General features: G+C 42.8%; 1 protein-coding gene across 1 annotated transcript in view; it reads right to left on the bottom strand.

Annotated features, from left to right (window-relative positions):
* LOC119494667 (protocadherin-1-like) overlaps positions 1-11,631 on the bottom strand; it is a 224,879-nt gene extending 213,248 nt beyond the window's left edge. The window contains 2 exon segments of the mRNA XM_037780722.1: positions 3,592-4,423; positions 11,517-11,631. Of these exon segments, the coding sequence (XP_037636650.1) occupies positions 3,592-4,401 (810 nt within the window). The 5' untranslated portion in view covers positions 4,402-4,423; positions 11,517-11,631.
* Between the last annotated feature and the right edge of the window lie 441 nt (positions 11,632-12,072).

Raw genomic sequence — 12,072 nt, 5'->3', positions numbered from 1 at the left:
TGCTATTTAAATATTTGCCTTGATTAAAAAACACTGGAATTAGTAGTTCTAATTATATATTATATTATATATATATATATATATATATATATATTATAAGCTGCTTATAGCTACAGTAGTGTTTCCCTCTCTTTTATCTATTTTATATTGCAGTGAAACATCTCCTTCAAACAACCAGATCTATTATTATTATTATTATATTATATTATTATTATTACGACCACATCTGTCCAAGTTTCTCGTCAAAAACTACATTTTACAAGATTACATCTGAACGCATCATGATAGCGTTATAATTTACCGTCGTCCAGTACTCATTTTTACTGAGTAGAGTTTGAACGCAGCATTATGTAACCTGATAGAACCTCCGTTAGTGGTGCTGATGAGCTCTGTGCTGTCACCGTTACTGTAACCGACTGAACGTGTGTCGTGTGACCGGCAACAGAACCGTATATATTAACTGTCTGAAACCGTCCGGCATCGATCGGCTGCTGATCGACGGTAACGTCTCTCGCTGTTGGTTTAGGAAGCGCTTGATTTATGCAGCAGAGTTTCCTCTGAGCAGAGCATTTTAAACGCCAATATCGCAGTCAATCATGTTCATTTAATTGTGGGAAGCCCAAATCGTGATTAATATTTGATTAATTGTGCAGCCCTAACCGTGAAAGCTATAGTTTATTAATACTTAAATATTCATGACTAAATGAGCAAAAATATAAATTTAAAGCTCCATAAAAAGCTATTAAGACGGACATGGGTTCAGATTTCTTTTGTCGAGCAAAGTCAAAAACTTTCATAAATATTTACAGTTATGAATATTTAAACATTAATAAGGGGGCTTTAAGAAGACCTGATGATGTTCATTGTTACTTTCACTGATTAGGAAGACTGTGAGATGTGGGTGAAAGCTCTGGAGAAAGTTTTCTTTTCATCATAATTATATATTAATAACTTAAATTAGCAGAAATCAAAGTTTAAAGCTCCAGAAAAAGCTGTAGGTGAGGTAAGAGTTTTTTTGTCAGCTAAGGTCAGGAGCTTTCTCACGCTCATTAATACTTAATGTTAAGAATATATTTAATCATTAATAAGATGATGTTCATTGTGACTTTTACTGATTAGGAAGACCATGAGATGTGGTTGAAAGCTCTGGACAAAGCTAGAGTTTATTAATACTAGAATAATAAATCAAAACGTGAAGTTTAAAGCTCCAGAAGAAAAGCTTGTAAGTGGACATTGATAAAGATTTTCTTGTCAGCTGAGGTCAGGAGCTTTCTCACGCTCATTAACATAAATGTTAAGAATATATTTAAACATTAATAAGACGACCTGATGATGAAATAAAGTGACACCTGGAAGGAAGGAAATCCATCTAAAGAAATGTGTAACAGGCAGCGGTGCGCTGCTTTACAGAGCGAGTCAGACAGCAGGGATATATACATGTCTGCGCCGCCATTGGACGATTTAAGCGGGTCGAGGTCGTCATTCGGCGCCATCCCGCCGCCTCTAAAGCATCACTCCTCAAAACGCACGTTAAGTGAAATGAATTCTGCGGCTCTCTGAAACGCAATGAGCCACATCCAGAGCAATAATACCAATAAGCCCCGTGGATAATCTCATGACTGACTCAGATTAAGTCATGCACGGCTCGCTGGAGGGCTGGCTGGTCGCGCCGCGCCGCACTCAGGGAGCGAAGAAGGGAAGCGAGGAAGAGGAGGAGGAGGGCGATGACACAGTGAGTCCTTCTTCCCGCTTTCTGCCCCGCTGCTGATGGCGACATCACGTACCGCCGCTCCCGGTCTGAAAAGGGGCTCAAAGGTGAAGTTGAATCAGTGGTTAATATGTGACTACACGCGGCGATCCCACGGCCCGCTTCACCTCCGACGCTCCATCTGTCTGTACGGATAATTGAGCGGCGTATTATGTGCAGTCACTGTTGTCCTGCAGCTCTCAGTGTTATCGCCAGCGGGGCCAAAAGGTTCCTCCGGAGTGTTCGGAGGACGAGAGAAACTGTGGAGGAGCAGCAGCAGACGTGACGAGGGACAGACCGTCTCTGAGAGAGATTTATGAGGAATGTCTGTCAGGAAAACATCGTTCAACTGAATCCTGACGAGAACTTTAATCTACACGTGAAACACAGACGTTCTACAGCTTCAACTGGTTTAAGGCCTGAAAGAAATGCTCATCTATACCAGACTCCTTAAAGAGAAACATGGTTTTTACACTCTGGGTTTGATGGTTGTTGTTTTGTCCATCATTTCTGTCCCTTTGGTAATATATCTCTTTCTTTCTTTTTTAGTCCAGTTTAATTTAATTATTTGAACCACTGATCTAGAAGAGAAAACCTATGGAGGACAGAACATGCCAAAATAAAAAATAAAATAAATAAATAACTAAACGACTCACTACATAAATAAATATGTTATTACATGCAGCAAAGATTATATAAAAAAGTAAATGTAGCCATTCATTAATCGTTATTTCTGTTTTAATTTGCTTCTTCATTTATTTGTATTAATTTTTAAATTAATGAATTAATTTGGTATTTATTGATTTGTGTATTTTCTTTTAATTAATACATTTATTTATGCATTTTTGCATAATTTATTTTATTTATCTTGTATTTATTTTTAAATGTATGGCTTTATTTATTTATGTCTTTATTTATTCATGCACGATTTTCCCTTTGCTTTCCACCCTTATTTATTTACCCAAATATTTATTTTTGTATTCTTTTTTTACATTTTTTTATGCATTTCTGTCTCATTATGCAAAACGTGTCGTCATCATCATTACGCTAGCCAGCTAGCTGCACTCCGATCTTCATCACCCGCTCCGTACGTCACCATTTATTGATTGATTTATTGATTGATTTTTTATTTTGGCAGCTGAACCTGACACTGAATTGTAAAACTGCTGCAATGATTGATTGATTGATTGATTGATTAGTTGTCAACTATTAAATTAATCGATTAGAGTAATAATAATTCTCTGATTGCAGCTTCTTAAATGTGAATATTTCCTGGTTTCTTTCCTTCTCTCTGACAGTAAACTGAATATCTTTGAGTTGTGGACTAAACAAGACATCTCAGGACGTCATCTTGGACTTTGGGAAACGCTGATCCACATTTTTCAACATTTTCAGATTTTTTATAGATTATAAATAACTAATAATAATAATCGACAGATTAAGTGACAATGAAAATAATCATTAGTTGCAGCTGGTTTTCATTCCTAAATCAGTGGTTCAGATTAAGACTGCAACTAACGGATTTATTATATTTTATATATTGATTAATCTACTGATTTTTGTTCAACAAATCAATCAATCGATCAATCGATCAATCGATCAATTATTTAGTCAATAAAATACCAGAACAATGTGGGCGCTGCCGGTCAGAAGCCGAGGTGATGTCTTCTAATGTATTGTTTAGTTGAACCAACAGTCCTGACATTTACGCAGCAGGAACCGGAGAGAGAGTGTTTGACCTCATAAATGACTTCCTCCGTTATCAGAGCAGTTATTGATTAGTTTCCTGTCAATCAATCTATCGGTATATATATATATATATATGTATATATATGTGTACTGACCTGCAGCACCGAGTGTCCCTGTGGGCTGTTCTCCAGCAGCTCGGCATCGTAGTGATTCCTCTCAAACTTGGGGGCGTTGTCGTTCTGGTCGGTGATGGTGACCCGCAGCAGAGCGCTGCTCGCCCTCGCCGGCTTCCCGCCATCCACCACCCGGATGTTCAAGTCGTACGAGTCCTTCTTCTCGCGGTCCAGGTTGCCCATGACGACCAGCTGAGGCAGCTTCTCGTCTGAGTCCAAGGCGACCTGCAGGCTGAAGAGCTGGTCGGCGTCCGGCCCGGTGCTCAGCGAGTACTCGGCCACGCCGTTGGTGCCGGAGTCCCTGTCGGTGGCCATGGGGATGGAGAAGAGGGCGCCGATGTGCGTGTTCTCGGGGAGCGACAGGGTGAGGATGGGCGAGGAGAACTGCGGCGTGTTGTCGTTGATGTCCAGCACCTCGATGCGGCCTTCGATGAGCCGCGGCCCCGAGCCGAGCCCATTCACCATGTCGGTGATCGACACCTCGAACTCCAGGAAGCATTTCTCGCCCTCGAACAGGTTGCGGCAGTCCCTCAGCGTCTCGCGGTCGATGGGGATCTCCGTGGTGTAGATGTCGCCTGTCTTGCCGTCGACCCGCAGGTACGGCGAGCCCACCTCCAGCTTGTAGAGGTGTCCGGTGTCGGGCAGGCCCTGGTCCGCTGCCAGGCTGCCGATCAGCGTGTTGGGCGGCTGCTCCTCAGGAACCCGATACAGGATGTCGGAGGGAGCGGCGCCGCAGGACACCAGCAAAACGACCGCCAGGTACAACAGAACCTCCCACCTCAGCGGTGCCATGTCTCCGCCCGACAACACCGCTCTGAAAGAGACACAGAAAACAGATTAGCGAGGACGCCCGTCACTCATCCTCCGCACGCCACACAGACGGAGCGAGGATCCACAGAGCTGCTTGCCTCAGATTTATGTCGGCGGCGTTCAGGAATAGATTGTCGTATTTGTCTCCTCGGGACACTGAGGGTGACGGAGGTTTTGGTGGCCGGCGTCGTGGCCGGCTGCAGCGTGGAGAGAGCAGCCGAGCGTCTCAGACTGATGACTTCCTGCTGCTGCCAGACGGACGCTCTGACAGGAAAACAAACCGAGCGCCGCTGCAGGCGCCACTCCACCAAAAATACTGACGAGAGGCAGCGAGAAGGAACGGGACGCCTGTGAGTCTCTGAAGACACTTAAGACTTTATAAGACCTTTTTATGCTGAACAGAACAAAACAGAAGGATGTCATGAAGAGGAACTCTCCGTGTCACACAGGTGTTCAGATACAGGTGAGTCTGTGTCATCAGCCCTACCACAGAACAGCTGAAGCCGTTAAAACAACAAAGGTGAGAGTCTTGACATTTGGTTAATGGACGCTGTTGAATGTCTGTGTGGCCGTTGTTGAATCCATCGATCCTCTCTTCATCAGACTCCATTCACAAAGACAGTAATTTAACCTCTCAGATCCTGTGAGTCGCTGGTCTACCGCTGCCTCGTCGGTTAGTTTATCTGTGTTATTGTGTAACTTTGGTGAATCTGAACTAACTCTTTAAAACACCAACGTCACACAATAACACAAACTAACTAACGGACGGATGCAGCGGTAGACCGGCAACTCCTGTGATCTGAGAGGTTAAATTACTGTTTTTGTGAATGGAGTCTGGTGGCTTTGAAGAAAGAGATATAATGTCTTCAGTTCCCCGTCAGAAAGGTGTCTAATAACATCCAAACTATCCCTTTAAGTTTCCCTCCCAACAGATAATATTTCAGACTTTGTTTAAGAAGCTAAATTTTAAATACTATCACAACATTTAAGGTCTTGAATAATAGATAACAATAATGGTTCCAGACATCTGAAGGCAGGCGCTCAGATTAAAGAGCTTTTAAATGTCACGTCTGTTATAAACACACATAAAGAAGACTTTATGAATTCAGATATTGTTGTGATGTTCTGAATGAGGACTGGTGTTCATAATGTGATATCTGAGCCAGATATGAACTCTTTTCTTCTGCACATTTTTTACTTGGCAGTAATTCCTCTCAGACACTCTCTGTGTTTCTGCTGTAGGAGTTTCTCGGCTGCAGGTCGACGAGGTTAATCTGGAGAGCCGCTTCTTTTCTCCTCACGTCCTTGATTTAGAGAGGAACACACACACACCGACACACTCCTACATGGACTAGCATGCTGAGCAGGAAGCAGGAAGTCTTGGAGCCGTCCTCCTCCTCATCCTCCTCCTCCTCATCCTCCTCATCCTCCTCCTCCGACCACGGCGACACAGAGCAGTGTGTGTATCCATATGTGTGTAGGAGTAAAAGCTTGTATTTTGGGAGGCTGTGAAGTCTCCTACGGCGCTACAGAGCAGTCAGACCTTGTACACATTCATTCAGTGAATCAAGCGTCTGAACTCTTCCTCATAATAACGTTATTCTAACGGTGAATGACCCTTCACACATCAGAGCACCTCCTCTGTTCCACATCTGCTCAGATAAAACGGCGTGTCACGCTGATATTAGGCCACACTCACTTTCTTTCTTTCATTCAACAAAACAAATGTTAAAATATCGTCTACACACAAGCAGCGACCGGCGTTAACTTCCCCTGAAGGAAACGGTCCCAACATTAAATCAGGAGCTGTCCAATCAAAGCACAACATTATGAATATTAAGACGTGTGGCCAGATTTCAGTATCTGATACTCGGTGTAACGCCAGGATCAGACTACAGGATGTGTTTGACGGATCTGATGGTCACTGTGTCAGATTAGATGATAAAGAGTCATAAATTCTTGTCGTGACTCGGCCGCGACACACAACAGACTAGACGTCGGTCCTCTGTTCCGACAACACACACTCTGCCGGCACCGCCGTCTTAATATATACGGGTTCACCGGGGCTCAAGCCCCCCCGGCCCGACCATGTAAAGGGGCTCGACCATGTAAAGGGGCCCGACCATGTAAAGTGGCCCGACCATGTAAAGAGGCCCGACCATGTGAAGTGGCCCGACCATGTGAAGTGGCCCGACCATGTGAAGGGGCCCGACCATGTGAAGGGGCCCGACCATGTGAAGGGGCCCGACCATGTGAAGGGGCCCGACTATGTAAAGTGGCCCACGAGGCTCCAGGGGAAAACCATAAAAATATAATACACAGGAAGAAGAGAAAGCGGGCGTGCAACGGGATGCTCCATGACACAAAGACACAATGGCGGTGGTGATTTTTACTCCAACACGATCTAGACTGAATATCCTACCACGACGTCCGACAGCAGTTGAAGGTCCGATGACATCATTCTGCATAATAAGTAGCCGTGTGCTTCTGTTTACAGCTGAGTGCGTCTGAGCTCAGCCGGTCAGATTCACGGCCGTGACGGAACACGTCATGGAAAGCAAAAAAAAGCAAAAATCAAACATGCTAGACTTCCTGTCGGGACGATTGTCACATGCGACACTCATTTATGGTTCCCGATCCGAGTCGGCACTCTACGACGGCCGTGTCGGGCTGTAATCGGGCTGATATCATGGAGTCTGAACCAGGCCATTAAAGGGACTCTGGTGCTCCTAAACCGCCAAAATCAACACAGAATGTCTACTTACTAGAACCTTAATACAAAGCAAAATCAGCAACAGAACTGCAAATACAACCGTCTTACAAGTGTAGAGATACGGGATTACTCAACGACTGCAACGCTGCCTGCCCAACGTGACGTGTTTTCTGCAACACGTGCTTATTTTCATTATAGATTATTCTGTCGATTGTTATTTACATTTAATCAATTAATCTTTTAGTGTATGAACTCCCAGATATTCAGTTTACGATGATATAAAACCAGAAGAAGAAGAGAAGTCCTCTAAAGCAGTAAATGTGTGACGTAGCTGCTGCTTTGGTCCGGTTGTTGATGTGAAGTGTCGGCTGCTCGGCGTCCTGCTGTGACACACACACATCTAATTACCCCTGTATGAATGTCAATGTGTGTGTGTGTGTGTGTGTGTATGTGGGGGGGTGTCGCTGTGTTTACAAGTGTGAATGTGCATGTGAATAGCTCTGTGTGTGTGGTGTGTGTGTGTGTGTTACAGTGTAAAAGTGTGTGTTTCTTTTCTCACATTCTTCTGCAGAGCTGCCAAATACCCACAAACCACCGACCTCTGACCTCCGACCCCGCGGCATTTCACGCGTCACCGTGGAAACGGAACCGAGACAACACCGTTTACTGGCCGACATCCAGTCTGCTAACGGACCAGTGAACACGACAGTCTGTCGGCTCTGAACCGGACCGACCGGACTGCCAGGCGGCTCGTTAATACACAAATATCATTTATACATGAATTAGGATGTTTATGTCTTTAAGCTTTCATCATTTTAGTCACTTTCAAACTGATTTCATAACGTCTGTGATGTGCTGATGCTAGTTTAATATCACATGTAATATATTCCTATATAAATACATGATGTGGAACTAAACAGACCACCTAAGTGCAGTTTGATGGCTGTAAACTCTAACTACAGTGATATCTGACAGATTCTCCAGGTAATAATATACATTCTTTGACGATAAATGCCACAAAAATGTATGTTTTTATAGTGACCACATGTTTTACCAACAGGTCAGTATAAACCAGAAAATATACCACATGAGGGAAAAAGGATATTTTAGATCTTAATCCTGGATTTTACTAAAGGTTTTCTTACTTTTTAACATCTTAACATGCCATTTCTTCTTATTTCTCCGTCTGACAGTCAGATATATATCTACATATTCTGGTTGAGGTCGGGCTCTGACCCTCGGAGAGTCGTCGGGCAGGTTTAATTCAAATCTATGGGAACTATTTAGACACAAACACGTCGTTCCAGGAAATGTAAATATTCTCTTCACATCCTGTTCATCATTTTAGACACACGTCCCCCAGAAAGTCAGCCTGACATATCTTATGTTTCATATCTTTGGAGACTGTTGGATCTCCGCTAGAATTTAAAATAAACTTCTGTGAGTTTGAACAATGTTTGGCTGCACAGTTTGAGATTGTGAAGATCGACACACGAGTGGATCCTGCATCATGACTTCATCATCAACCAGAGTTACTAATGCTGGAGGTTGAGGATCTTTTGAACCATTGGTATATTAATATGTCCACTAACAGCCAATGGGATTGTTCTATTGGGTTTTGGATTATTACAGAAAATAATCTCTGTGGTAAACACACGTTTATGATTCTGACATGTTTTGTTCAGCAAGATAATCTCCTCTAATGAACCACTTTACGATATTTGAAGTGTGATGCAATCAGCATAAGTAAAAAGCTAACGTTATAACGCTGTAAACCAGCTCCACCACCACGGTCACATGAGGACGAGTATAAACACCACGAGGCTGTAAAGGAGGACGTGATGACGTTTAGTCGTCTCATTTAGACACCTGTCTTTAAAGGCTTCAAAATTCATGAGTGGTGTATTTAATAATGTATTTTATGTCGTAGAATAAAACATTAAGTCCATAGTTAGAGGCTTCTAACTAAAAACTCATTGACTTCCAGACGACGGAACAGGAAGTGGAAAATGCTGACTCATTTCTGGGTTTTAGGACTCATTCCTGTAGCTCTTTATTGCTAGTCTCGTTAAAAATCTATTTAAAGATCACATTTCCTGTGAAAATCTATTTGAAAACAGAAAATAAAACAGTGCAATACTAAAATCCACAACTTCTACAAGACTCCCGTGTGACCGGACAGCGCTCACTGCTGGCTCTCAGCTGACGTGAGGATGATGAGGATGATGTGAACGATGCGAGTGATGTGAACTGTGTGGATGATGTGTTGTGTAATGTAAACCCTAACATGTGGAATCAGAGTACAAAGCTCTCGGGGTCGTGAGGAGTTTGAGAGCGGGTCGAATGTCAGGAAAAAACAGTTGCCATGTTTGTTCACATGTAGTGTGTGCTGTGAAAGCGTCTCCTCGGGGACGGTCCGGGGTTAACCAGAGACGTCCAGCTCGTCCTGTTTCCCACAGTCCTACACGCTCTCACCACCGTGTGTGTGTGTGTTTCAATGTGTGTGTTACAGTGTGTGTGTTTCAGTGTGTTACAGTATGCGTGTGTTAGTGTGTGTGTGTTTGTGTAGAAGGAGTCCGAGCCAACGAGCTGCTGGAACCAGAACAAAGCCATCGGAGGGTTTTATGAGGACAGTAACATTTCCATGTGTGAGGAGCCAGGCAGCAGGAGCTGTTGGACGGTTCGACTCCAACAATAGAGCGATGGGGGGGGGGGGGCGTGTTGTCGTCTGAACATCACAAAGCAGCCGAACGGCCTCGTAACCGCCCGCTGGGTGTGTGTTTTAACTATTGATATTCAGAGTGTGTCTCCGTGTGAACGTCCCACCTGCATCACACACTTTAACTACTTTAACTACTGTACATCACATCACTGAGCTGAGCTGCAGCCGCCCCGACATCACACCACATCACGTTATCTGACTACCGCCGCTGGAAACGCCACGTCCAATAACTAAAGAACACACATAAAATCATCTGTTGGTTAAAATAAACCAACTTCTCCTGGTTTAGACCTCTCTAATAAATGTTTAGGGTCTAATAAACCCTAAAAACAAGCACTATATTGTTCATTATTTGTCTTCCTGGAAAACAAAATGGACATATTTGCCCACATATGGTATTATACAACATGAAATAATACTTCCTTATGCTGTAATAACAATGTGTTTATGGTAATTTGTGCTTGTTTAAGTCCAGTTTTTGACAAAGGGAACGGGTTAACGCTTCAATACTTTAATATATATTGCCTTTTAATAACAGGTTTGATTCTGCAATTGTTATAATTTTACAAAATCATACTATTTATGTTCAAAGTCCCCTCCTCCCACACTCCCGTGTTTTATATTCCAATTTAAATTAATTACACACTGCAGAAACTTTTTAAAATGCTGCAACGAGTTTGTTTAATAATGTCTGTTAAATTATAGCAGAGACCAGAGACTGGATCAGGATCAATACAGAGACTGGATCAGGATCAATACAGCTGATTTAGATCAGAGACCAGAGACTGGATCAGGATCAATACAGAGACTGGATCAGGATCAATACAGCTGATTTAGATCAGAGACCAGAGACTAGATCAGGATCAATACAGCTGATTTAGATCAGTTAAAACACACAAATATTTCCTCAAATAACCGAAAAACAAAATTTAATCATCAGTTAGTTAAATCAAACTACTTTTAGACCTCTCTGGAGTCTAATAAACCCTAAAAACAAGTCACATATTGTTCATTATTTGTCTGTGAATAACTTCCTGGCAATCAAAAGAGACATATTTGTTAACATATGGTCCATATAACATATTATACAACACTTCTTTATGCTGTAATAACAAGACTCCTGTGTGTTATTTTCCAATTTAAATTAATTAAACTGCCACGAGTTTGTTTAATAATGTCTGTTAAATTATAGCAGAGACCAGAGACTGGATCAGGATCAATACAACTGTTTTAGATCAGTTAAAACACCGTTTATTCTCTGAGAGTGATCAGTCAGATCAGCTCAGGACATCGACACACTACCAACTAAAGTTCACCAAACTACGTTGTTCTAAAATACCTTATTACACCACAACAACCAGCTGGTACCCTCAACTGGTGGTGGGCAATATGGAAAAACATCTTTAAACTGGGAAACGAACACATACGTTGTAATCAATAAATGTAAATATGACTATAAGACAGTAATTGGTTTACAACAACACTCTGATACAGCCAGAGATAGTAAAGGACTCCATAAAGCATCGTATATCCATCATTAAATCACCCATCTTTAGGCTAAACAACACTTTTACATTTACTTTAAACTAATAAAACATGTTGGGTGCCATTGAACCAATGACTGACCTGTAGACGGACCAGTGAGCCGGGTCAATGACTGACCTGTAGACGGGACCAGACTGAGCCAGTACCAGACTGAGACGGGACCAGTGAGCTGCTGGTCCTCCTGGTGAACCGAGGTGGATCTGAACAGTGTTGACTGTAGACTGACTGACTGACTGACTGAGGGGGTGTTAACTCGTAAAGTCCAACCGACCGCCTTCATCTCCATAACAAACAGCCTGCTGGGTACACATGCACCCCCACCCCCCCCCCCCCCCAACTACTGAGCTTAGAGAACAACAGAACTTTACTACATTATCAGACACAAAGATGTGTTTTCAGACGTTCTTAGTTTACAGCATCGGATCAATAACGCTCTGATGTGACTAATAAAGTCATTAGTTATACTAATCAGGGATGTCACAATACCAGACATTTGGTAGTCCATACCAGGGAAATTCTACCATTCTCAATACCACGGTAAAAAAACGTGTACTTCCAACGTACACTGCTCCTAGAGCCTGAACGCATCACAGTGTAAATCAATGGTACCTCCGTTAACCGGATGCTAACAGCTGATGCTAACTAGCTCTCCTCTTGCTGATTTTAACTCGGA

This window comes from Sebastes umbrosus, chromosome 9, assembly GCF_015220745.1.
Source record: "Sebastes umbrosus isolate fSebUmb1 chromosome 9, fSebUmb1.pri, whole genome shotgun sequence".
Lineage (NCBI taxonomy): Eukaryota > Metazoa > Chordata > Actinopteri > Perciformes > Sebastidae > Sebastes > Sebastes umbrosus.
The sequence above is the reverse complement of the archived record's forward strand: the minus strand, read 5'-3'. Positions and strand labels throughout refer to the sequence as shown.